Below are 27,550 nucleotides of genomic sequence, written 5' to 3'. Positions count from 1 at the left end.
GCCCGCTGGTCCCTGAATCATGGGCTAATGTCTGTCTTCCCCTCTCCCTTTCAGGCTTTCACTGTACTAAAAATAAAACCAAACGGAAGAAAGAAGAGAAGAGAGGAAGATAGCAGCCAATCAAAAAGCAGCAAACTGACAATAACCCAAAATCAATTCAACCGTAAATCCAAAGTAATCATAATCGTTTCATTAATCAAGTCTTAAATCGTCCCATCTCACCAAATCAACCAACCCAGAAATTAAAACCAAGATTTGCTCTTAAATTTCCCTAACTTTCTACTTCTTCTCCTCTCTTTAGCAGGAGTTTCAGGAGAGGGGCAAAAGATGAAGCTTTCTGTGTTGCAGCAGAGCTACCTCAACCGTCGGAGCAACAGCTTCAGATCATCAGGTCCGTTAGATTCATCTTCTGACAGCGCCATTAAATCGCCAGCCGCCATATTCTGGCTTGTCCTCCACGGTCTCTGTTGCTTAATCAGCTTAGTCCTCGGCTTCCGCTTTTCTCGGTTAGTGTTCTTCTTTTTGTTCTCCACTTCTTCTACCAACTTCTATACGTCGCCATTTCGCTCCACTGCCGAACTTGCCAAAACCCTAGATGTCCGCTCCGTTCTGTCCACCAACCCCGTCAGCAACATCGAGTTGCCGTTGCTGAACAAGACGGCTATGAATTCGCGAGTGGTTGTCGGGCGGCATGGGATCCGGATCAGGCCGTGGCCGCACCCGAACCCGATTGAGGTCATGAAGGCGCATCGGATCATAGAAAGAGTTCAAAAGGAGCAGAGGTTCCAATTCGGTGTGAAGGATCCCAGGAGAGTTATCGTGGTCACGCCGACATATGTACGGACTTTCCAAGCGCTACATTTGACCGGTGTGATGCACTCGCTAATGCTGGTTCCGTACGATCTGGTTTGGATCGTGGTGGAAGCCGGTGGAGTCAGCAATGAAACGGCGTCGCTTATTGCAAAATCCGGTGTGAAAACCATCCACGTCGGATTCAATCAACGGATGCCGAATTCCTGGGACGAACGGAGTAAATTGGAGTCCAAAATGCGCCTTCGTGCTTTAAGGTAATTATTTATTTAATCTATATTTATTTTGAAATAAAACGATTACAATTTATGCGTTTTGGAATTAGGTTGTTAGTAATGTAGAATTGATTTGATTTGTGTTAATTTGGGGGCAGAATTGTAAGAGAGAAGAAATTGGATGGGATTGTTATGTTTGCGGATGATAGTAATATGCATAGTATGGAACTTTTTGATGAGATCCAAAATGTGAAATGGTTCGGGGCAGTTTCAGTTGGAATACTTGTTAATGCGGCTAATACTGATGAGACGGCGGATCAGAAGAAGGATGAAGAGGAGAATGCTAGAATGCCGGTTCAAGGTCCAGCTTGTAACGCGTCTAATATGTTGGCAGGATGGCATACTTTTAATACATTGCCCTTTGCAGGAAAAAGTGCCGTTTATATTGATGATAGAGCAACTGTGCTGCCTAGGAAGTTGGAGTGGTCAGGGTTTGTTTTGAATTCTAGGTTGCTTTGGAAGGATGGTGGAGATAAACCGGAATGGATTAGGGATATTGATATGTTGGATGGGGATATTGACAGTCCGTTGGGTTTGGTTAAAGACCCTTCGGTGGTGGAGCCACTTGGAAGTTGTGGACGTCAAGTTTTGCTCTGGTGGCTTCGAGTAGAAGCTCGTGCTGATAGCAAATTTCCTCCCAGGTGAATCTCTCATCCTGTTCTCATTATATTTTACTATTCACTGCCTAATGGGTTTAGCAATAATCAATTAAAATATCAACAAGTTCAGAATGGTTAATATTAAGTGGTGATTTATAACTGTGCTAATTATGTAGTTCTTCCTGGTCACATGATTTACGTTTTTATAATTATGTCTCATAGAAGTTTAGATAATATAATCCATTTCAGACTGATCATAGAGTAAGAAACTTGAATACCAGATAACTAATTGATTCGGTTCGCACTCACTTGTCAATGAATCTTGACTGTTCTGATGATGTGTCAACTCATTATAAGCATTGACATATGCCAAATTAAGCACCCTTCTTTCAAATTTTGTAGTGAAATTTTCATCATTTGGTGCTTCATTATCAAAAGTAAGCCTTTTCATTGATTTTTAGAATGCAAAGGGTGCAATGTGGCATGAGAACAAAAGTGTGAGGAATCAGTTGTGTCTGTTATGCTTTTTTCTCCTCTGAACCAGATGGATTAGACTTGAGTCAATAATCATAGAGTTACCATGGTTGTTGCTCTTATGAATTCGTAGGTTGAATATCTTGTGATGTTCTATCTTAAACTTTAGCATCTTACATTATATTCTTGTTTTTTCTTTTTACTGGATTTTTTAATACCGTATATAATATTGTTGACCGCTTATCATTGTTTCTGATATGTTAGGTTGATTCACCAATGGTAGTCTTTGCATTTGTTAGACTTGTCAACTAAGGGATGATTATTCCTTGATTTACTTGAAAATGTATACAAACTACAATGTATATGTGCTAATTTAATAGTTTGAGACTTTTGAGTTAAGATGCATTGTGGTGTGAATGTGTGCTACTCCCGTCCCATTCCATTTTGGATGTCCTGAAATAGTTTCTTAACCTTTTATTTTGGTTCCACTTTAGTCCACAACCTTTTTATTGTTCCATTTGGATCCTTAACCTTTTAAGATGGTTCCATTTTAGACCTTCCCTAAAATAATTTTGTTAATATTGAAATAATTTTCATATTATTGTTTACATGGCATGCATGGTTGATATTTTTCTCAATTATTAATGAAAAAATGTGACAAATGAACAAAATGAAACCACTTTAAGAAGTTAAAGACTCAAATAGAACAATTCAGAAGTCAGGGACTGAAGTGGTACTAGAATAAAATGTTAGGGATTATAGATGGAATTTATCCATTTCCTCTCCTGTTTTGGATTCTCTAAACTCTTATTTTTGCTGAATTCCTAATTGATTTTCACCTTTTAAAACCTAGCCCATTTATTTTAACATTAAAGAAAAATTTACAAATTTTTGTTTCTGTGAAACAGAAACCTTAAGAAAAGTATCTACTATAATTGTTTGTAATCTATATGCAAAAGTCGATGTACCATATTCAACAGGTTTTGACATTTTTTAAGTATTTGATGAATTCATTGTGATTATAAGTAGATTTATATATCTTTATAATTTTTGGCCAATATTGAAAACATTTTAAACCTAATTGAGGATGTTTCTTCAATATAAACATGTCATGCATGCTTGATGCTCCATGATCCCGTAATTTATATTTGCATGCTACACATTTCATGGTCTACAGTTGGTTTTGTGTATTTTGTTTTCAACTTTGATGACTCAGATCAGTTTCCTCCTGCTTGGTCTCCTCACCATGCCATCTGATCATTAGTTTGTACATCATGCAGATGGATAATTGACCCACCTTTGGAGATCACCATCCCGTCAAAACGAACTCCATGGCCTGATGCTCCCCCTGAATTCCCTGCTAATGAAAAACCAGTGATAGGCATCCAAGAGCCCATAGTGAAGCATACTACAAAGACAAGAACATCCAGATCAAAACATCGAAGTAAAAGAAAGCATGAAACAAGAACAGACACACAGGCTTCAACAAGGCATTCTGAACAAAACTAAAATCATTAGCTGGCAATCAATGCCTTGAGGATTGGAAACAGCTGCGCCAAGAAATTTGATGGACAAGGGGGAAATGCAGATGGTCTTATAGGTGTTGGGTACATATGGATAGGCACCTCTCACAGCAACCCAGTTTATACATGCATTTCTGTTTAAGTTCCTCCTGAATTTCAACAAATTTTTTTTCTTCTTTTCTTTTTCCCCATCTATAGTTTGTTGGGGTGATTGATATATCTGTTTCATTGAGGTGTGTCAGCCAAGTCTTGCTCTCTTGCCTTGCGAGAAGCTTTGCATCTGACATGCTTAAGATTTACAAATTGATACATAATCTTCTAATAGGAATTATATAGCTGTGTTCAATCGTTGGTATTTGGTAAATACAACACCAGAAATAATAAAATTTTCATTCATTTATAGCTGTGGTAAACCTGAAAATGGTAAACGAAAGAGAAAAAAGTCTCAATAACGTCATTCCCTGTGAATTTTCTCTGTAGAATGTAGAAATTAAGCAAATGGGCAAAATGGAACGTGTAGGCGAAGATGGTCTACTGGCGACCCAAAGTTTTTGAAGCCAATGCCTTTGGCAGTAGGCGGTTGCCAACGTAAAGAATCTCAAAAACAAATTACATGTTGTCAAGAAATTTACCGGGAAGGCTCAGTTTTTGTTTTTCATTCTACGTAACAGCTAATGAAGTTATGAACAGGTTAGGGAGAGTGGTTCGAGGGGGTTCCTTGGCTTTTATTCTATTGACCATTAGCTTAACTCTGGATCTAACTATCAACTGAAAATTGGCAAATTCTATTTACACCTCCAATTTTTTTCTCTCTACATTTTTTTTCAATTTTTTTTCTAAATAAAATTACTTAAATACCTTTTTCACAAATTTTCGGATATCTATATCTGATATATTTTATATCCATTTCCAAAAAATCATAACACTTATCCGTTAAAAAGTGAAATTTTATAAAAAATTATAAAAAAAGAAATTTTGTTAAAATTATTTATAAATTAGTATAATAAAAAATTTAATATTAAAAAATTATAAATTTTAAAAATAATAAAAAAGTTAGATCTTGAAAAATAAAATAAAATCTTATGAAATTATAATTAAATTAAAGATAAAATAGTAAATGTAATTTTTTTATAAATTTAAAATTTATTATTTTTTAATAAATATTTTTTTATATCGATTATTAAAATTTTATAATAACTCTTAACTAAACTTAACTCTTTGGAGAAGTCTTTCCATTTACTTTTTACAATAGGTTTCTTTAGTTACTATATTAGATTTTGACAAAATTGTGTAATATTCAGTAATATTATTTATACAATTTTGAGAAGTTTCAACTTTTATATATCGATTAAACATGATAGTTTAGACTTGATAATTCTTTGATCACTCTTCTTAATATTAAGAAATGAAATATTTAATTAGGGTTTCATAAGATTTTGGTCTTTCTCTAAGTTAACGTTTTGGTTTCATTTTTAAGATTAACATGGTGATAAGATTACCAAGATGATTTGATTATTGGTAATCTTAGATTATTATGTTTGGTATAATATTATAGATCACTAGTGATCTTAAATTACTATATTTGGTATTATATAACAAAATCATATAATATAAAATATCCAAAATAATCTTATTAAAAAAAGTAAAAAATTTAATACCTATTGAATCGATAATTTATAAAATTATTAATGTTATTTTATATAAATCTATAAAATATAAATTAATTTTGATGAAAAATAATTTCTAAAAAAATTATTAAATAATTTTATTATTTTTACAATCAATAAATATTTATTCAATTGCAATGGAAAACTTTTTTTTTTAAAAACAAGTTATTAAAAAATAGATTTTTGAAAATTTTTACAATTCAGCTTTCTAAAAACAAGTTAAGTGCATCTTTCATCAAGATAAATTAGGCAAAAAATGATAATAAAAATTATTTTCCCATAGTGATAAAATTTTCTTATCTTTTAGGTTGAAAATCCTATCACTCCTCAAGGTAGTAAGCTTATCACCTTAATGATTTGAAATCACTATCACATAAGATTTTTAAATTATTACCAAATAAGGTGATGTAATTATTAAATGTAAATCACCATGATTTTTAGACAAAAAATCTCATACCACGGGATTTGTAAATTGTTATCAAATAAGGTGATGTAATTACTAAATGTAAATTACCATGATTTTTAGACGAATAATCTCATATCAAACATTCTCTAAGATTAAAATAGTAAAAGTAATTTTTTTTTATTAATTTTAAAATTTATAATTTTTTAATAATAATTTTTTTCATTACACTATTTGATAAATAATTTTAATAAAATTTTTTTATAATTTTTCATAAAATTTTACTCTAACACTCTCAAAAAATGTTTTTTCAAAAAGTGTTACGACTTTTCAAAAATTTCAAAAGATTATAAAATAAAAAAGAAAGTATGATGTAGAGGGAAAAAAATGGGATGTAAATAGAAGCACTCCTGAAATTTTCGCATGAGATTGACCTAATGATTATCTAGGGATACTCATATTGAGCCAAAAAGATTGATTGAGAACTGAGAAATATATTCATTTTACAAATTCCCAGCCAATTTTGGGATTTGCAATAGTTTCATAAGCTGAGAAAAAGGAACATCAAAGCATGTTACTGCTATGGTGTGTAGCCTATGATCCAACTGCAGACAGACAACTATGCATATTAGAGCAGATGATGATGGAGTTCATTTATACGTTTTTCAACTTGCAAACTCTGTCTGTTACAATCACGCAACATCACATGCAATCTGGTAAATACAATTGAATCATTTCTTCATTACTACTTACTTAGAAAAGAAGAAAAGAAATTTCATTTGGATTCTTCTGATCGTATAGTCTTTACAATTGAAAAAGAAAAAAAGAGGAGAGTGCTTTTTTCCTTTTCTTTTCTAGGATTCTCATGTCATCTTTTTTGTAACTTCATTTTTTTTTTTGTTGGGAATTTGATTAGCGGGTAAAGAGAAACCCTTCCCCCCTAGGAAACTGCATGGAAATCTTATGTAGCAACACCTCATTCGCTTTACCAAAGGCTTTGGCAGGCTGCTACCGCCCTGGCGCCCTGCTTTATCCAAGTTCCAATGGACTCGGCTGGCCTTCGGTACTTCTATTTTCTAGTGACAACCAACGACCACAAGGTCAAAAGCCTGTCTTCTGCCTTCTATTTCTATGAGTTTGGTCTCGCGCTGGCCCCTAATAACCTTTTCTTTTTTCCTTTTAACTTTTCCATTGTCAATGATTTTCCACGCTTGAATATTAAACAATTTCCATTGTCTTTATAAACTCTGAAGCCCTCTCTCCTTCTTCTTCATCAAATCACTCTCCTCAACCTTTCTCTTGAAGAAACATGACGACCCGTTTCAAATCTCCCATGGAAATAACCATTTCCACCCTTGTTTTCCTCTTCTTCTTCTTCTTCTTCACCCTATCTTCTGCTGGAGACATGTCCATCACAACCTTAAACCAAAACCATCCCTCATCAACATCATCAAGCTGGAGAAGCCATGATGAGGTGATGAGCTTGTACAAATCTTGGGTCCTGAAACATGGCAAAGCATACAACGGTGTCGGAGAGGAAGAGAAAAGATTCGAGATCTTTAAGGATAACTTGAAATTCATTGATGAACATAACTCTAAGAACATGACGTACAAGCTTGGGTTGAACAAGTTTGCAGATTTAACTAACCAAGAGTACCGTGACAAGTTTTTGGGCATGAGGAGTGAGCCTAGGCGTCGAGTCATGAAGTCCAAGAACCCCAGCCAACGTTACGCTTCCCGTGCCGGTGACAGCTTGCCGGAGTCAGTAGACTGGAGAGATCATGGAGCTGTTAATCCGGTCAAGGATCAAGGCTATTGTGGTGAGTAAATTTCTTTTAATTTCAACTTTAAATTAATTATATTTTATATAATATAAAACGGGTGATATTAGAATATCAGATGATTTGTGACTTAAGGCTTTAAGGTAATTTTATAATATTTTTAATTAAAATTATTATTTATTAATTTCCTATTATTTCTTAAAAACCGGACTATGATAGGCGGTTGAATACTAGTTATGAAAATTGAATGGTAGTTCGGAGGTTGGGGCTTAAAGCCAAGTAAAGACTAGACATGCATAACTTGGGCCAAAAATCTGTGGGATGGGCAGCCCAAGGTCATCACGAGACATGTCTAACCTACTTAAGAACACGTTGGGCCAAGGCTCAAAATTAAAGTGAAATTTATGGATACTCCAAAGCCTTCCTTAGATTTGAACTGAGCCTGTTTTCAAGTAATTCAAGACTACCAAAATTCAAGCCTCGTGTTATTATGTCATGTTTGAGATTGCCATGTCTAGTTTACAGAAACTCAACTTACACGCCCTGTTATCTATCTTCACTTGATCAGGAAGTTGCTGGGCATTCTCAACCATTGCAGCAGTGGAAGGCATAAACAAAATTGTCACCGGCGAACTAATCTCTCTATCAGAACAAGAACTGGTAGATTGTGACCGATCCTACGACGCAGGTTGCAATGGTGGCCTGATGGACTATGCCTTCCAATTCATTATGGACAACGGTGGCATTGACACTGAAGAAGACTATCCTTACCTTGGGGTTGATGACCAATGTGATCCAACTAGGGTCAGTGTCCAAAGTTTAATTCTAAGACAGTAATCTTGCAGCTCAGGTGTTTTTAATGGTTATGGATTTTGATCCTTTTTTGTTTTGGACTTTTAACAGAAGAATGCTAAGGTTGTTAGCATTGATGGGTACGAGGATGTTATTCCCTATGATGAGAGCGCTTTAAAGAAAGCTGTGGCACATCAGCCTGTGAGTGTTGCCATTGAAGCTGGTGGCAGAGCTTTCCAATTTTATGAATCTGTAAGCTGACCTATTCTCCGGCTGCCCTTATTTGAATGTTGTTGTCCTTGGAGCCGTTATTTGATTTTAAAATAATACTCTAGTATTTAGCTAATCAAAAGAGATCAATCTTTCATTGAATTATTTCTAACATAATAAACAATCTTTCCCAGGCAAAAAAATGTTGATGAGACATGTCAAACTGTCAATAACAATCTTTAAAAGAAATTGGAGTGCTTTATTAACTCAGCTGTCATTGTTTAAACATATTTTCAGGGAGTTTTCACTGGTGAATGTGGATCAGCATTAGACCATGGCGTGGTTGCTGTCGGATATGGCACGGATGATAATGGTGAGGAATACTGGATTGTGAGAAATTCATGGGGCAGCAGCTGGGGTGAAGATGGATACATAAGGATGGAGCGTAATGTTGATGCCTATACTGGCAAGTGTGGCGTTGCGATGGAGGCTTCCTATCCTATTAAGAATGGGGCAAACGCCATCAAACCTTACTGGAGTAATGAAACCACTGAGAAGATCAGCAGTGCTTGAAATCTTTGCTGCAACCTGCAGTTCTAATTGGAAGTTAAAATGTCTCGGCTGCTTGTTTTGGGCCATCGGAGAGGAACACAAGGACTGAATGATGCAAATAATGGTGCTTGCTGTGAAAATTCCCTCTCTATGTCTTGTCGGTCTAAGTTATCCATAGGAGTGGAGGCCGTTTATGTTGTTTGGATTGTCATTGTTATACATATATATTTTCATTTATCAAAACAACTGGAAAAACTGGTATTGTTGTGATTACTGCAATTTTAATTCAAAAGTCTTTATCTTTCTTTGCCAAGCACTTCTCTCTAGCAATTAGATCAACTACATATGCTGATATTGTTTATAGCTTATCTTGCTTCTTACCCATTTCTCTCTTCTTCATTTTTCCTTCATACCAAACATGATTGATTAATATACATAGAAAGCAATTATTCGAATTGCTTGAGGTGAGATTCTGTTCCTACTCTGTGCCTATTCAATTTCTTAAAAGACCTGTGCTTATTTTAGAGCATTTGAAGAATACAATGCTTGGTTTTTCTATTCAAATTCCACCTTGGTACGAGTGTTGTTGTTTTTTTTTTTTTTTTGACATGTACAGAAATTTTAATTTCAAGTTCCTTAGAAATGACATGGCATTGGCATGCATTAAAATTTTCTAGTTTAATCCAAAATGGTTAAGTCAAGGTAAATTTTATACAATTATGAAGTTTCCAGCTTGCTCATGTCCCACCTCCTGTGCATCATCACATGACTAAAACTGATATCAACCTCCTCTTTCATTTCATCCATGTGTCAAAAATCCCAAATGGACCTGTTGCGGTTGAGATTCCTCTGATTGGCCAGCCAACTGTAATTAATTTCCAAGGCAAATTGCATCATCCTTTGTTGCAGTACATTCGTTTAAGATACTCTAAACTTGCAAGTAATCTGCTGCTGCTCGCTTTGAAGACAATTTCAGAAGTTGGCTGAGAAAAACTTCTAAACTTTATACCCCCAATTAGGAGAATTCCACTTTGCTGATGTGAGAATATGATTATAAGTTGAACAAAATAGAAATATTGGAGGATAAGGAATGAACCTTTCAAAAGTTGGGAATGAAACATCATACCTAGAAAGGCATCAGGAAGCTGTTATTCTAAGCCAAAGGGGGTCCATGTGGGTTACACAGTTGGTTCAGATGAATTAAAGCATCAAATAAGTAATTCCAACTCCTTTTATATCAATTACTATTACTATTCAACGATTTTGTGTATTTATGAGTCAAATTTGTTTTTTGGTAATAGAAGTTTCAAATCTGTCCTGTTAATAGGAAGGCATCCTTTTCAAGGCAAATCATTTCTAGAATTGCTTTTGTCAATTAAAATGGTAGCTGTGTTCAACAAAGAGCTACTGAGTTGGTACCTAATCACCCTCAAACTCAGGGAAACCGTGGAATCTGGAATTCCTAGATCATCTACAGGTACCACCAAATCCCTTGAGTTGCCAGAAGAATATGAACATCAGCTGCAGAAACAACAGCATGTACCATCTGATTCCCTGCAGGCTGCAATCAATGAGGATGGTGGAATCGTGAAGAGGAAGTCACTTCACTGGAGTCTGAGTGGATTATATCCATTAAAGAAAAGCTTAAGCAGGCACGCCAAGATGATGCAGCAGGTTCATGGTAAAGGTTGAGCATCTATAGAGTTCCCCAATTCCTAAGAGAAGGTGATATCAAAGCTTACGTCCCCCAATTTGTCTCCTTGGGACCTTACATGATGGTAACTACGCCAAATGGATCAGCACAAGTGGCGTTCTCTTCACCGTGTCCTAAAGCGTACTAATCAGGTAATACGGTGTATCTTGATTCCATGAAGGAACTTGAAGAAAGAGCTCGTGCCTGTTATGAAGGAACCATCACTCTTAGTAGCAATGAATTCGTGGAAATGTTGGTTCTTGATGGCTGCTTTGTGCTTGAGCTCTTTCAAGGAGCTGCTGAAGGATTCCAACGTCTTGGCTATGCTAGAAATGATCCTGTTTTTGCAATGCGTGGCTTGATGCATGCTATTCATAGAGACATGATAATGTTAGAGAACCAGCTTCCACTCTTTGTTCTTGATAGGCTACTGGGGATTCAGCTTGGTGAGCCTGACCAGAAGGGAAAGGTTACCAAGTTAGCAATCAGATTCTTTGACCCTTTAATACCAACGGATGAGGCACTGAGAAAGAGTGACATGAACAAATTGGGATCCTCTCTGGGCCACACAAAAACCTTCGATGCTTTTTCCGATCTTGGTGGCCTCCATTGCCTTGATGTTTGCAGAAGAAGTCTCCGACGCTCTGGCCCCAAAAGGTCAAATGCTATTCCTGTTGCTGATAAGCGAAGACAACAATTAATTCATTGTGTATCAGAGCTCAGAGAGGCTGGTATTAAGTTCAAGAAAAGGAAGACTGATCGCTTCTGGGACATTGAGTTTAAGAATGGGATCCTCCTCATTCCTCGCCTCTTTTTTCATGATGGAACCAAAACCCTTTTCCTCAATCTGATTGCATTTGAGCAATGTCATTTTGATTGCAGCAACGATATTACTTCCTATGTGATATTCATGGATAACTTGATCAACTCACATGAAGATGTGGGATACCTCCATTACTTTGGTATCATCGAGCACTGGCTTGGCAGTGATGCAAAGTAGCCGACCTTTTCAACCGCCTCTGTCAAGAGGTTGTTTTTTTATATCAATAACAGTTATCTTTCTCAATTGTCTGAAGATGTGAACAGATATTACAATCATAGGTGGAATGCTTGGCGTGCAGCCTTGAAACACAATCAACAATCCTTGGGCCATCATCTCACTTTTTGCTGCTTGTGTCTTGCTGGTGCTTACTTTTGCTCAGACCTTCTATGGAGTTTATGGATATTACAGGCCAAGTACTTGAATTCAGCAAGGTCTTCTTATCAGTCTCTCCTTTCTGTTTGAAGATGACGTGTTTACATACATCAATGACTTCCATTCATTTCTTCAATTATTGGTTTAAGAAACCTTATAAATTAGGAAAAATGTGATACTTCACTGATGCCTTTGTATCATCATACACTTAATACAAAAGAATGCAGTAATGCCGTTGTTGGTTTGCCAACTATGGAATTATCAGCCATGATAGTTTCTTCATCTTCACTTACTTGCATCTTTTCTTTTAACATGAGATATGTTTTCGATACAACAGGCATGAAAGTTCTTATTTCTTTCATCTTGATTAGCACTTTTTTTAACAAAGAAAGCCACAATCTTTGAATAAGGAAAGGGAAAACAGATATTAAGATTTGAACTCCAGATCCGTTGAATACTGCTTATTAAAATTAATTGCATAAACCAACAAAATTAAGCTTCCGGTTCATCTTGATTTGCATCTTGTACGCTTAAGAAGCACCATTTTAAAATTGGCAAAGTATGCTTTGTGGTTATCACCCAAAACCCTAACCAGTTGATTCTGCTATTCTACTAACTGAATCAGATATTACATATGACAATAAAATCGCCTGCTTGACAAAATAAATTCAGTGATTTAAGACAGTAAGTTTCAACTAATGTTGAAAAGACTTCAGCCCAAGCTTCACTCTCAGAACCACAAAATTTCATAAAAGCCTTAATTGTTGTGGTCAATAGCAAGGGCAAAGCAGATGCTCATGTGCAAAAGGATGATAAAATATCCAGAATTCCAAGAATGTTGTGGAGCTTGCTGAGGTAAAAAGCATCCCCAAGAACAAGAGGGTATTTCAACTTCAAAAGTACTATTGAAAACTACATTTAATGTAAACCAACCGCACTGCTTGATTGGTATTATCTTCTGTAAAATACATGTTATTGGATGAAATATGGGCAACAACAAATGTTACCTGTCCTTTCCATACAAAGCATTCTTTGGCAATAACTTTGGTTCCTCTAAAATAACCTTCTCCACTAATCTGAAAGCTAATCCAGTAAAAAGCTGGAGAAAATGAACAAATATAAAACGTGTGACTGATGATCCCTTCAGACGACTTGCATTACCAGCAAATCCTACGGAATTCAACTGTCCAAACAAAGATGAATTCATGGCAAAGAGACAAAGAAAAATATTTATTAACCTGAAGTATGTGATATATACCTGAAGAATTTAATCCCTAGGAAGGTTCATGTTTTCTGTTGAAGACGCCTTCTTGCCATCATATCGCTAACAAAAGAAACAAAGAACAATATTTATTTACCACGGAATATTTCGTACATGTGTTTGATAAAGAATGTTTCGTGTTTGGAGTACAATAATTTTCGTCTTTTTTGCGTGTTTGACACAAAACAGATACGAATACACGAATTGGCAGTCTAATCACGAATGACAGTCACAAAGGAAGATGGATTAAGGAATACCTGTTTCCCAAATGAGAAAGGAACGTATTTGTATTTGATCATGTGTACTATCTGTCTCCTCATGGTGAGGATGAATAACATTAACCAATAGAAAAGGAGAATTGGCCAAAAGACAGGCACGTCAAACACACTGAAGAATGTCATCACAAATGCAATGCAGAAGGCCTTCGTGATAGAGTACCTTCAGACAGAAAGCGAACCCCAATTTAATTACACTCAATCATTTCATCAAATCACAACCGTTGAAATAAAGATTGAGATAGCGAACCAGAATTTGAACTCGGGGAGTCGGCGGACGAAAGGGCGAAACTCGTCGGATCCGCGGGTGGGGAGCGTGGGGCCTTCCTGCATCTCAGGGTCCACCTGAGGGGAAAGGAATCCCATCAGGAGGTTCAGCAAGTAGATACCGAGGCCGTAGGTGATGATGTAGAACCCCTGCACAAAGTACACGCGAACGGCGTAGATCAACACCACGGCTAGACATCCGATCCAACGGTTGAGAATGTGCGGCACCGTCTTGTCTAGGACGTGCTGGTATCGCCGCGACACCTCGAAAGTCCACCGTGATATGGCGGTTGCAGGAGACGACGAAGATAGATCGTCACCGCCCAGGGCACCGCCGGTTGGTTCGGTCTCCATCGGTGGCCCCCACTAAAAAATTCAAAGCCTATTCTTTTTTCCTTTTGCCCGAAACAAGTTTCTTCCTTTTCGGTTTTTTTTTTCCCTGAAAATAACAAACTACAGAGCTTTCCTTTGCCTCTGATATTTTCGGCTCGTGGTTCAGCACATGCGTTTTGTTGCGTCAACGTCATCGACCGGTTCGGGTAAAATCCAATTTGGTTGATCAATCATCTTATTCTAATTACTTGGCCAAAGAAATCTAATTCCAATTGATAAGCTTGAAAAAGTAATAATTGGCATATTTTTATGTTAAAAAATGAACTGATTAGAAAATAAGTAGATATCGAGTTTTTTAGTTTAAAAAAGTTGATATCAAGTTTGTTAATGTAATATCATGTAAAATTTTGTAATTATAAAAATATTATATAGAGATAATGTATTTATTTATGGAATAATTTTTAAAAAATTTACATAAGACATATTCTAATTATAATATTTTAATAATTTTTAATATTATTCCAATTATAATATCATAATATCACAATTACAGAATATTACACTAACAAAATTAAAGAATTGGATAAAATTCTACTGTTTGTCCCTAAGAAAAAAATTTTAATTTGTTGCCCTTTAAGGCTTGAATGGAGAAAATATTTCTTCAAGTGGAACTTTTTTTTTTTACTTTTTCACCTTATATAACTCCATATCATTACTTTTTTCACTCTTCTATAATTACTATTTATACAATTATTTAATTTGCATAGTACTATTTTATTTTATTGTTCTCTTTTTTAGAATTTTACCACTTAATTTTGATTAGATAATTTTTTATTTATTCATTTAAACACAAGAAGCAAAAAATGAATTAAGTAGCCCTCGGGCTGAGGACCTGAGGTTCAAAGAAAACAATTCCTCGTAGAAGGCAGAAAGCGTGAGTTCCTAACTCATAACATAACTGAATAAAAACTTTCACCACATCGGGGATAGTGAGACTATAAAACCACTGGATGAGTAAGTTAAGCCCCAGTTTTTTGTGTTGTTTTAGGCCCTTTTTCAGTTCACCAACGTTCTTTAGAAGGTTAGATATCGTCTTATCCTGTTAAACAATGCGAGCATCTTTCTTCCTCAGTTGTTGCTTCAATCTTCGGATCTGTTTTTAAGTGATCATCAAGTTGATTGGGATTTGTCATTGTCTTCTCTACACTCTGGTCAGTCTTAATCATTTTGGATTCAATAGATGACTCCTCACCCTGGAATGCTCTTTTATTTGACAAAACTTGGTACTGAGAATCATCCTGTGCGATTTTCCGGATTTATAGTCTAGCAGTTACACCATTGCCGAACTGAAATGCAACTAGTTTCTGAGGAAGTCCAGATGAATCCTGACATAAGACATTAAAAAGATTTAAAATTCGCACTTAACAAAAGACACAAAGAGGGGTTCTTATACAAGGCATTGACATTAAAAAATTGTTCATCAGACATCATCCATGTTGTGGAAGAAGAAGAGATTATTGATATATCACGAAGAAAACCTGGCCCTGTAAATGAAAAACCAGCGTGTGCTGTAAAAATATGCACCTTTTCGTCATTGCCTTCTATACTTTCAAATGCTTGGTTGCTTCTTGAGGACTTTTAAAGACAGCAAATGCAGAGTAACGGCAACCTTGAGCCTTTTCAGATGGCTGCCAAAAAATAATTCAGCATATTAGAAGCTCAGCAAGGATAAGTGCACATGAAAGAAAGAAAGAAAGCTTGAAGGAAGAGTGCTTGTGAAAGTCCAAGCCATTGACCAATTGTTAAAACTTTTAAACATTTATTATTGCCATCTTTGGAATATAGAAGAAGAGGTTGGATTAAGGACAATAGTCACCTGAGAGCAGCTTCCTTAACGAGGGATTGTTTGAATTTTAAGAATTCAGTTCATCTTTCAAGTGCCACAGTATAAGTGCATTTTGTCAAAGTATTCAACAAAATACTTTAAATGAACAGGAACATCTTCAATCCAGTTATCCCAATTAATCAATTTCTTATACAGAATATCTCATAAGAAACCACCACTCCACTAGTCTCAATCTTCTAAACATAAGATATGCTTCACTCTGAGGTAAATAAAAGCCTAAATAAAAGCCAACAAAGGATTTCTAAAGAGAAAAATAGATACAAGTAGGATATAATCAACCTTTACTTCGATTGCAACATTTCCAGGAATGCCTGGATATTTCTTCCCTAGGAAGATTGATTGGTATTCTATGGAGTAGTAGCTTCTCCGTTTCAGCTTTAGGTACCTGGTTTTCCAGAAAAAAATAAAGATACATAGTTAATAATAGTAAGCAGTTGAAATTAAAGATAACCAGCAGTCACATGTCCATACATCTTCTTAAACCAACGGAATCTCACCATGCTCTAGCTTAGCAAGAAGTACTTTCATTGCAGCACATGCATCATCCGGACAATTATGAGCAGCACCTGGCTTTCGAACTTCATATCATAGTACAGACTGTAAAACAATGCACAGAACAGTTAAAACAAGCATCTCAAACTACCATTAGACTTTTGCCTTCTATGCCACCATGCAAGGTCTTGACTAATACCGAAGCAGTCTTATTTGCAGTTAAAAAACGAGAAAAATAAAAAGCCTAGATATATCTAATTAATTTAAGTACCCAAAAAGGGAGAACAATGCACTACTTAGTTTGGTAAGAAAATGACACATGCAAATACAACAGCTGTAGTATTTCCCGTTCTTTTCATCAGGAAAAAAAAGGCACTTTCTGATACTTGCCTTGCATAAGTTATTCAAGGAAGGTCTTCTATAGATAGGCACATCCAAATATTTGAAGATATATCAGGTGTCAATCACTCTTGCATGGTCTATCTTTAACACTGTATCCAAAAAATAACACTTACACATTTAAGAAAGGAAATCATAGCTACAGCCAACATATAGGAAAAGTAAGTCTCATAGGCAGTTGACTCTACCGTAAATGAAAATGAAGTCAAAATTTTAGCCATTATGCAACATACCTTGCTAATCATTGCGCAAACTATGGCCCACTAAAATAGTTCCATAGGATAACAGCTTCTTCATGGATTTCTACAGAATACACTCCATTGCTCAGACAAACAACACTGAAGGAGACCCAACAAACAGAAAAACTAGTCATCCTGTACCTGTATGTCTGCTACGGAACAAGCAACACCATCCAAATCTCCTGCAGCAACTCCAGTAATCTCAGTCCGATAATCTGCCACTGCTTTGTTTGGATTTACAAGTTCATCAAGTTTGACCTGAAAGAAACAAACATCACAAAAAAAAAGCTTATTTTTTAGCTAGTGCAAGATAACCAAATGATAATTAACAATTAACTGCCCTTCAGATCAAAGTAATTTGAGGATACAAATTGCCTTATTAGAAACACAGAAGAGGAGGGTTCATAGCAAGTTTTGCATTCCCTTAAGACGGTATGTTGGACATTAGTTTGCATTAAGTTGCTGTAGCATCAAATGACTTTTTTTTTTTAATTCTGCAGAGAAAATCCACTTATACCTGTAAATCACGATAAACAACACATACTCTCACTAACGCTTCGGTGCCATCTTCACAGAGACCATTTCACAATCAACAGCAACCTGTTCATTCTCAGCACCAAGCATTAGAACCTTTAGGGAATAAAAACTGAATTTTTAATAAATTTAACATTTTATTTTCAAAAAAATACAGCAATTAATGTCCTTTTGCTTAATAATAACGGAATTTCTAACCAAATTTAGCAAAAAGGACGATAGAAAATGCAATAATTGCTGCAAAGACTAAAGGGAATTAAAATACAAAGGGGCTTTACCTTCTTCTCGGCCGTGTCTAGTTTCTCGTCCATTCGGAATTCAACACATAAGGTGAGAGATTTAAGGAGGCGGGATCAATCAGCCATTTGGGGGTTTAGGGTTTTGGGATTTTTCGGCTCAATAGTCGTACAAAATGAGTAATTAAGAAAATAATTACAGTTTTTAGTCTTCAGCCAATCATATGATAGACCCGTCGGATTTGAAGCATCCATGTTTCCACTTGTTTCAGTTTCTCCGGCTCTTCCAAATTCCACGAAATCAAAATTTGATTATTATAATTTTTCGGGAGAATCGAAAAAAAATTTCGTCGACTCTTGATTGATCGAATTTGTCAAAGCGGGTAGGGATTGAGCTTTTTTTGGGCAGAAAAATGTGATTAGCCGTTTAGCTTGCTATTGCCTGTTGGTGTTGAGGCCCATTCCCATTCCCTATTCCATCCCCTTTCTGGAGGAGGGACAAGTGGTCGATGCCAAGATAATTCGTAGCCTGACATAACGAAAAAGATCACAAGATTTGAATATCAAACATAACGAAAAAATTACAGATATTGAGATTTGAATATCAATTTTATTAAATTAACTTATTGAGATTTAAATATTAAATTTATTAAATTAACTTCTTAAGAATGGTTGTAAGTGTTAGCCATTTTCAATACATCAATGGGCAACAAATGATAACAGCAGTCCCAAAAATGACCATGAATTCCCCATGAAATAATTAAGCCCAGTAAGGAAATAATTAAACAAAAGAATTTTTAAAAAATAAAAAGTGAGACGAAGAGATTTGTTTACCATCTTGCAATATCAGACGTTCAAGCTGTCACAGAAAATGAAAGCATTTTTGCTTCTGGCAATTCTGCTATATCTCTTATTGCGAATTAAATCCAAATTACTCTAGACAGCTATAACACATATACACAACCATAAAAAAGAATATAATAAAAACATTATGCATATTGCTGAAGAAATTGCATATTCAACATATAATTAGATTAAAAAGAAAGGGAAGAGTGGAGATGCAACCATAAGCAATAAGGAGAAAATCCTTGGCCACTTGTTTGTTTCCCATTTGTCTTTGTAATCAAGGTTTACAAGTTTCCAAGAAAAAATCTAAATAAAAAATACAAATAGGAATTTTTAAAAAAATGGTTGAATATCACAAACTCACAACGTTTGCAATGTGATCAGACCAAGAGTATTTTTCCAACTACAAAGATCATTCACAAGTTGCTATTGAAACTATCATCATTGTTAGACCACCTTCTGAATGTAAATGCCACTAAATTCCTACCAGCAAAAAGCCCCAACTTGGACCTCAACAATGCTAAACTACCATTGCTGCTTGTCGAAGCATCCGCACCAATGACTTGGCCAACCTCCTGCTGATGAAACTCCACACCAATGTCATGAACTCCACCATCACTGACACTAGCCTTGGAACCACCATCTATCTCACAAGCATCCATATTGATCACCATTGATGCCCTTTGTTCACGTAACCACTCGCCAGCTTGACTGCTTACTCCTTTACATTTCCTCACCTTAATTTTCATCAAGCTGGGACAACCGCAACCAAGTGCTTCAATGGCAACATCTGAAATAGGACATCCCTTGATGCAAAGTTTCTTCAATGCCATACATTTTGCTGCAATGCATGCAATCTCTGCATCACCAATAGTTCCACTTCCACAAAGTGCTAATCTCTCGAGTTTTGAACAATTACAAGCAATGGCCGCCAAGCTCAAATGGGTAGCATTAACACCAATCAAAACAAGTTCCTGTAAATTAGGACAGTGTTTGGCTAAAGCAACCAAACCCTCATCTCCAATCCTGTTAGTCCTCCATCCATCAACATGAAGCTTCCTCAACAACTTACATTGCTCGGCTACACAAACAAGTCCGTAATTCGAACACTCCGGGGTTTTAAGAATATGCAAATTCTCAATTTTGGTACATTTTGAAATGGCAGATAATCCTATATCACTTACTTGAAGCCTCTCAAGGTGAATTTCCATCAAAGAATTACTACTGCTATTATTATTGTTATTAAAATTCAAATTTTCTTTCCCGTTTCGATTTCCAATTAATTGAAGGACTCTATCCCAATCACCCAAACAATGAATAATTTTCAAAGTTTTAAGGCTTTTTGATCCAATCACAAGCGGCTCAAATGACTGACCGTTAACGAGCTCTTTCAAGCAAATCATTTTCAGCGTAGAAGCCGCGGCTCCTGGACCGATCGGGTCAGCTCCGTCGTGGATTCCTCTCAGCCTTTTCACTGATAACTCTTCCAAATTCTTGCAATAATCAAGGACGGCGTTTAAAGCTTTGGCGCCAAACATGCAAGAACCACAAGAAAGTTTCCTTAAATTCTTAGAATTCTCAGCAAATGCCGACATTCCTTCGTCAGTAATTTCGCGGCAACCGCGGAGCTTCAACCGTGTGAGGTTTTTGCAGTAGATTGAGATCGTCACCAAAGCGTCATCGGTTAGGCTGATTGATTTACGGCTACAACGTAGGGCGAGCTTGGTTACGGAGTCGAAGCGCGTGAAGAGAGAAGGCAAAGAAACGTCGATCTCAGATTGGGCGTTGAGAGACAAACGGTGGCGGCTCCAACCGTCCACGCACAGCCACCGCTTGCAGACAAGGGAACACCAGTTCCGATCTCCAGGGCCGAGGAATTGGAAAACATAAGCCAAACACTCGTCGGGAATCTCAGAGGTGTAATCCCGATTCGTCGCGATTTCATCGGGAAATTCCTCGCTGGAAATGAAACCAGAAGAGGATAAAAAGCTGAAGCGATCACTGAGGGAGTTTTCCCTATCCAAAGCAGCGGAAGGGGATTGGCCCATTGTGGCGGCTGGAGAATACGCGCCACCTAAGGAAAGTAACTGAGAATATCCTTCCTTAATTGGGGTTGTTGCGGTTATCTCTGTAAGGTTCAATTAGGTCCGAAAAAAGGCTTTGGGCGTGAAATTATAAGGCGGAAAAATGGATTGAAATTAGGCACGTGAAGTTTGGCCCCGTCAAATGAGGGTAGCGTGTCTTCTTCGCAATCGCCATGGCCGACTAACACACCGATTTTTTCTTCACTAGCTGTTTGTTATGGTTCATGATTTGCGTGTGTTTCATTTCGAATGAACGGCAATGATTTTAAGGACCCCACATTTGATTTTCTAGGAATTTGACACGTGAAAATTACGGTTTCATTTCTTCACTTATGATGGAAAGCTATAAACAAAAAATAATATCATAATTAAAAAATAAAAAAATTACATATGTTAAATTTTAAATTCTATACTTTTTATATAAAATATTATTTTAAAAATAATTATATTAATTAATTAAATTAAATTTCGAATTTAAAAAGTAATTACCTTTCATTTCTAACTGATTTTTGTTTATAAAGTGAGAAAAAACTAATTTTCTAACTAATTTTGGTTTTTAAAGTCTTGTTAAGATAATAATAATTTTATTTAATATAATAATTTATAATTAATTAACCATATTGATAAAAATATTATTTAATATGATGAGTTTAAAAAATATCTAAATACTCATTAACAAAATGCTTTGTTTTATCATATTTTGCATTTACACATTCAAAATTGTTCATTCAACATTAACCTTCTATGAAAATAATTTGTAATTTTCTAGAAATAAAAATAAAAAATAAATCAACGGTCAAATAATGCGGTTCAACAGTTGAACTGGTGGTCCAATACGTTAGACAATAAGGTTGGCTGGATTCAAATCTCAACCGTACCGGCAAAAGTCGTAAGTTCCAACGTTGGCCAAGTCAATGTCCTTGCCCTCACACGTTGCAACTGCCCAGTGGTTGATCTGAACGTCATAAAGCACGTTAAATGCGAATTCCTTTGGACCCCCCTGGTGGCACTTTGGTTCAACATTTTCAACTTTCCAATTCAATATCACAATTGTGAAGTGTCAAACAAACCAACAATAACATAACAAGAGAATAAGGTTTTTTATTTTATCATCTTTTTCTTAAACAAAATATTGTAACTTGAGAATCTTAAAAAAAATTATAAATATTGATATTCAAATCTTATATTTATTAAATATTATTTTTTATAAATAATTATATGAATCAATTTAAAAATCTTATAAATCATTAATTTAAAACAAAATAATTATTTTATCTGAATCATATGTGTATAAAATATGGGTTGTTAAAGAATAATATAAAATAATTAAGATATATTAGAAAAGTAAATCATCAAGTAAAATAAAAATAACCCAAGAAGTCATTTTTTGAGGAAAAAAAAAGTCAAGATCTAGTAAACAAAATTAGAGTTTTAGTGTTACATTTGTGGGTATTACATTGGTGAAATACTGAAATGCTTTATAAGAGTTTTTTCTTCATTTTTTCCTTTTATACTACAAGTATCATATCAATTCTTTCTTGAGCCCAATCAAAAAGAGATTTGGTAACCCAATCTATTGGACTATTGCAGTAAATTACAATTAAAATTAGGCTGAGCCTATAGCCCTTTAGTGGCCCATAGGATTTAAAAAATAATGTTAACATGTTCTCCATAGCTTTTTTTGTAGCCCATAGGATTGAAATCTTCACAAGAAATTTGTGTATGAAAATCTTCAATAAGCTATTACTTGATCTAATTCAATTACTAAAAAGATAATAATGGTGTAACTAATAGATAAAAAAAAAATGGGAGGACTTTTTAATTTATAGCTACGTGTATGACTAATGTATAAAAATGAATATAAAAGACTCAAGATTTCAAAATACGCAAAGTATTTGTAATATCTATACGATTCATTTATTATCAGTTGATTCATTTATTATCAGTTGAGGTTTTAGATTTCCCTGACAACTGAGAACCTAAGGCATTAATTTTTACTTCTCAAATTGAATCTAAGAACAAAAGCGGGAGATTGACTGGATAAAATAAGGCTATATCTTCCATTGTGTAGCTCAAAATCATCTGTAAAATGATATTTTGTTAGAAACAAATTCAAAAAAAAATTTACTTCAAGTTAGTTAAGGGTTAAGCTTTTGGGAGAATGAATAATCAGCTCTTCACCATTAACTAACACACTTCTATCAACAAATGACAAATTGAACACCCACAAAATATCGGAGCATTCCTTTTGCAATTCAATGCTTTAATGATGATGCTTATGCAATATCAATGCATGCACCAACCAAAGTGTTTGGACAAAAAATGCCATCATTATAAGCATTGATCCCAAAACGATTCATTACCTCTTTGGTAATGATATATATATATATATATATATATATATCAATTGATGCTGGCTCAAATGGTAAGAGAGTTTGTTTTTTCTTTCTTAATTGTTTCAAATTCAAATTTGTTGAGAGATTGTGAAAAATAATATTTTTAAAAATTCGTTAGATTCAGTATAAATAAATTTACTTGAACCAATTCGAAAAAAGGATGTATAGGGTGAAATTTGAAATGCTACTTATCACTTTCCATCCTTAAAAAATGTTTTTTTTTAAGTGTTTTAGCTAAAAACATTCTGAGTTGGATAGTCAAAATGGGATTTGAATTTTGAAGTCATCATCAAGTTTGAAGAATTATATATATACCTTTCCTTTTTAACGTTTTAGTCAAAGCTAAATAGCCATGGGTGTGGTGTGATTCATGATTGGTATATGTTTTAATGGGTTCAAATTTATGTTGTTGCTCGAGTGGATGGCAGTAAAAGCAAACCAATCCTCATGACATTTGTATTTGTTGATTTCTCAACGTGGGCACTATCCAAAGAAGAAAAGAAAACCCAACCAAGAGCTAGTCATCCACATGCAAGCTGAGAATGTGACAAAACAATCGACCATGATTGCAAGCCAAATAATGGCAATTTTACCTGTCATATCTTTGCCATCATCAGATATATTTCGTTCTAGAACCCAGTTTAGCCCAAGGAATTAAGAGATTGTTGATTTTTCTTTTAAAAGTGTTCATTAATTATTCGATAAGGCTGGAAATACACATGGCCAAATCAATGAGGTTCTTCTTCATCTTTTTTTTTCTTTTGCTGTTTCATAATAAGTAGCTTCAACTAATTAGTTGAGAAAGCCAGTTGTGGCTTTTTTCCAACTAGTTTCAGTTTCAAACGTACATTTGGAATGGAAATAAAGTATTTTTTCCCTAGGCTTTTTGATTTAATACAGTTAGGTTTCATGGGTTGTTAGAAATTTTCTCATAAAATTAAAATTTTCATTAATTGGTTTTGTTTAAAAACACAAAGTAATGGTTGTTACACCCACTATATATATATATATATATATATATATTTGTTTGATATGTCTACTTTGTTTCTTGCTTATTGAAGTGGTTAATATTAAGGGTTTATATTTTAATGCACTGTCAGTGTAGAAATTTTATATATTATCAGTGAATCAAATGATATTACATCATTAATAAAGTAAATCAGATTATGTTTTCTCATTAATGAGTAAGTTTTTTTTTTTAAATATTAAATTTTTATATATTTATTTTAAGGGTTAATATTTATTCATTAATGAAATGATATCATTTAATTCACTAACAGTATATAAAATTTATACACTGACAACGTATTAAATATAAATTCTTTTCTTAAACGTTATTTATTATTAATCTTAAAGTTTTAAATTAAGTACTCATTAATAAAATTCATATTTTTTTAGTTTCATTAACTACGATCTATTGACAACAAGATAGACCTTATCGAATTCATTGGAACACTTTGTTAAAAATAAATTACTACCTTTTTTTTCTCTATAAAATTATTTGTGCTACTACAACTTAATTAATCAAATATGGATGTTAATTTCCAAACAATTAATTGGTATTATCATTTACTAAATTTATGGTTTATAAGAATATATTGATATGTTGAAATCTTATATATTATAGGAGGTTTATTCTATCAAAAAAAAGCCTTAAGTACAAATTACTGATCATATAATGCCCGAACAGCATAATAATGACCAATTATGCATCTAAAGCCATAGCAAGCAATTAGAACTTGGTTTTATTGACATGTCCTTATCAACAAAAACACAGGAAGAGAGAAAAGAAAAAATCCGTTTGGTGGTGTGGGCAACTTGGGGGATGTGAGAGAGGAAAAAAAGAGTAATTGACTTCCACCCTTAATGATGCAACAGCTTTTATAAATTTTTTATGGTGTTAGTTGTTAGGAATTCAAGATTAGGGTAAAAAAAAAAGGCAAGATATGATTCTAATACTTGAAAAAGAAATGAAAAAAAAAAACCAAAAAAATCGAAGACTTAACTCAGTTAATTTATACATTCGACTGATTTGAAGTTTTTAAATCTAATCATTTACAATTTAAAAATAGCAAAGTGGGAGACATATAGGAAAAAACTTTGATCTGTTTTTAAGTTTCACAGTTGGATTTTGGCTGGACAACACTGCTCTTTTGCACCCACCTCCATCAAGTATCCCACTTTATTGGGACCTCAAGGCTCAAGTCAAAACCCAAAACCAAAGAGAAAAGGGAAATTAAATTGAATAAAAGAAAAGAGAAGAAGACCATAGGCTGAAAAAAAAAAAAAGAAATAGTTCTCCTAGATAAGGTAACCTACATGAAGGAAATATAAACCATTTAGTTTTATCCGTGGGCTGCAAAACTCAGTCCTTTATTCTGCAACACAATGCAAAGAGTAAAAAGAAAGAAACAGTGGAGGAGAAACCTTTTTTTTTCTCCTGCAATAACATTAAGGACATCGGAAACAATGGAGAAAGAATTTAAAAACTGAAGACACTGCCAAGATTCAAGGGAGCTCAGCATAAAATTTAATGACAATATCAGAACATTTTTGCCTTTTTGGCTGGTTTTGTTTCAATGAGAGCTTTTACTAAGAATGGGGTTTAGGGTTTAAAAGAGTTTGATTATGCAAAGTTGGGGGCAATGTGTGTGTTAAAATTATATCAAACAGATGAAAAACATATTGTCTGGGCTTTTTGCATGAAAAGTCAATAGCATTTAATATGTTTCTTCTTTCTTGCCTTGAGAGATTGATCATAGTCAGTGAAGGAACAAATTTCACCTTACTGACAACGATTTTGTACCAAGTACCTTCGCCTCCTCTCCATACCCTCTTTAATTGCTAAACCACCCATTTTAACGAATGAGAATGCCTATGAATAGTGAATCTTGTATTATATATATAGGAAAATATCATTAACTGAATCTTATAGACAAATTACATGTATTAAATGATGCTAATGAAAAATATTGGTAAACATTATACCTTTGGTATAAAGAAAGTAATTATTAAAACCGCATGAAGAATGTTAACATCCATGTAGTTTGTTAGTAAAATACTAGATTTTTATTTTTTGTAATCAGGGTTTAAATCCTTACAACTTTAAATATAAAAAAATGCATGAAAAATTAAATTTTATCAAACTCAATATTTAATTTAATTCGTTTCGTAAAATTATCTTTAAGAGGTGGGTAACATTCGATATGATTAAATCCATTCCTCTATTCTTATACTACAACTTTATTTGTGTAAAAAAAAAATTTATCCATTTTCAAATTAGGACTAAGTAAAAAGTTAGCCAATAGGACGTAATTATACTGACTAATTTATTAGTGTCTTTTAATTTAGATGGTATAATTGAAGTTTCAAATGATCTTTAGATAAGTATGGAGGGAAGGAGTAGCTGATTGTAGGTTCACAGAAAATTTCATTGAAGATGGTATAGTTGAAGTTTCAAATGATCTTTATTACTCACAGATAAGTAGGGAGGGAAGGAGTAGCTGATTGTAGGTTCATAGACAATTTCATTGATGATGGTTTCAAATATATATATACTATTAATGTTATGGCAGCACAATTTGAAGAGAACCCGAAATCATTTTTTTTCTCCCTTTTTGTTTAATTGTTTGCTTTTGCCGACCAAATTTGTGAAAATCAAAATATGATATATTTAAGAATTAAAATAATGAAATATAAATTGGTTGAGCTCTAAACATCGTAAAATATAAATGAATTTTGTTGTATTTATGATCTATTATTATAATTTTTTTATAAAACATATGAAAATTCTAGATTTTGGGTATGCATGCAATCGAGGCAATTCTCCTAAATGCTAGCTATCTCAAACACTAGTTCAAAACCCAACTTCTAAAAACTCAGCTTCTGCATGAAAACATGTATCAAAACCTAAACCATGATAACGAGTAAGTGACAAGTGAGCTTCCACACCAAACTAAACCAAAACCGAGTACAATTAATTCAAGCTTTCATTTCATTACCAACCTAAATGAAGATATATTGAAGCAGGCTGGCTGGCAAGGTAACTAATAATTACAAGTACGTTTCCTACTTTGGATGAAACTAACTACAACTGTTTTCGACACCCATTTACATGCAAAATCTCAAAGATTTGAAAATTGTTGTTGATAATGACAATAATGATGTTAACGATTGTAGAGCAAAGCACAATGATGAACATTATTTCGATGTTGATAACTCATAATTGAATTGCCAGTCAAGGTAGAGAAATTTTCACAATAAAAACATTCATACATACATGTTTGGTTTTTCATTGATTTGGTGTTT

General features: G+C 34.4%; 2 protein-coding genes and 4 pseudogenes across 5 annotated transcripts; 3 read left to right on the top strand and 3 right to left on the bottom strand.

Moving 5' to 3' along the window:
• On the top strand, positions 1–4,027 carry LOC111317089 (beta-1,4-xylosyltransferase IRX14-like; annotated as a pseudogene). The gene is made up of 3 exons (XR_016333418.1): positions 1–1,067; positions 1,184–1,726; positions 3,439–4,027. The product of XR_016333418.1 is annotated as a beta-1,4-xylosyltransferase IRX14-like (transcript).
• A 2,559-nt stretch (positions 4,028–6,586) lies between these two features.
• LOC111317087 (cysteine proteinase COT44-like) lies at positions 6,587–9,402 on the top strand. The gene is made up of 4 exons (XM_022919423.2): positions 6,587–7,571; positions 8,101–8,336; positions 8,436–8,576; positions 8,832–9,402. Exons 1-4 carry the CDS (start codon positions 7,061–7,063, stop codon positions 9,105–9,107), a joined length of 1,164 nt encoding a protein of 387 aa, XP_022775158.1. The 5' UTR covers positions 6,587–7,060; the 3' UTR covers positions 9,108–9,402.
• Positions 9,403–10,220: 818 nt separating this feature from the next.
• LOC111317086 (UPF0481 protein At3g47200-like) lies at positions 10,221–12,256 on the top strand (annotated as a pseudogene).
• A 569-nt stretch (positions 12,257–12,825) lies between these two features.
• Positions 12,826–14,257, bottom strand: LOC111317088 (protein RER1A-like). 2 transcript variants are annotated; one of them, XM_022919425.2, is made up of 4 exons: positions 13,761–14,257; positions 13,493–13,673; positions 13,233–13,298; positions 12,826–13,073 (listed from the first exon to the last, which is right to left on the bottom strand). In XM_022919425.2, the coding sequence occupies exons 1-3, from the start codon at positions 14,129–14,131 to the stop codon at positions 13,242–13,244; spliced, it is 609 nt and encodes a 202-aa protein (XP_022775160.1). In that variant the 5' UTR covers positions 14,132–14,257; the 3' UTR covers positions 12,826–13,073; positions 13,233–13,241. The 2 variants fall into 2 exon arrangements, with proteins under 2 accessions (XP_022775160.1, XP_022775159.1); XM_022919424.2 differs by having other exon boundaries at positions 12,826–13,157; positions 13,761–14,256.
• Positions 14,258–14,952: 695 nt separating this feature from the next.
• Positions 14,953–17,991, bottom strand: LOC111317085 (small RNA degrading nuclease 1-like; annotated as a pseudogene).
• A 999-nt stretch (positions 17,992–18,990) lies between these two features.
• Positions 18,991–21,078, bottom strand: LOC111317084 (F-box protein SKIP2 pseudogene; annotated as a pseudogene). Its single transcript, XR_016333170.1, has one exon. The product of XR_016333170.1 is annotated as an F-box protein SKIP2 pseudogene (transcript).
• Between the last annotated feature and the right edge of the window lie 6,472 nt (positions 21,079–27,550).

This window comes from Durio zibethinus, chromosome 24, assembly GCF_047325235.1.
Source record: "Durio zibethinus cultivar Kanyao isolate XHJ-2024 chromosome 24, ASM4732523v1, whole genome shotgun sequence".
Lineage (NCBI taxonomy): Eukaryota > Viridiplantae > Streptophyta > Magnoliopsida > Malvales > Malvaceae > Durio > Durio zibethinus.
Note: the sequence above shows the minus strand (reverse complement) of the source record. Positions and strands in the feature narration are given on the sequence as shown.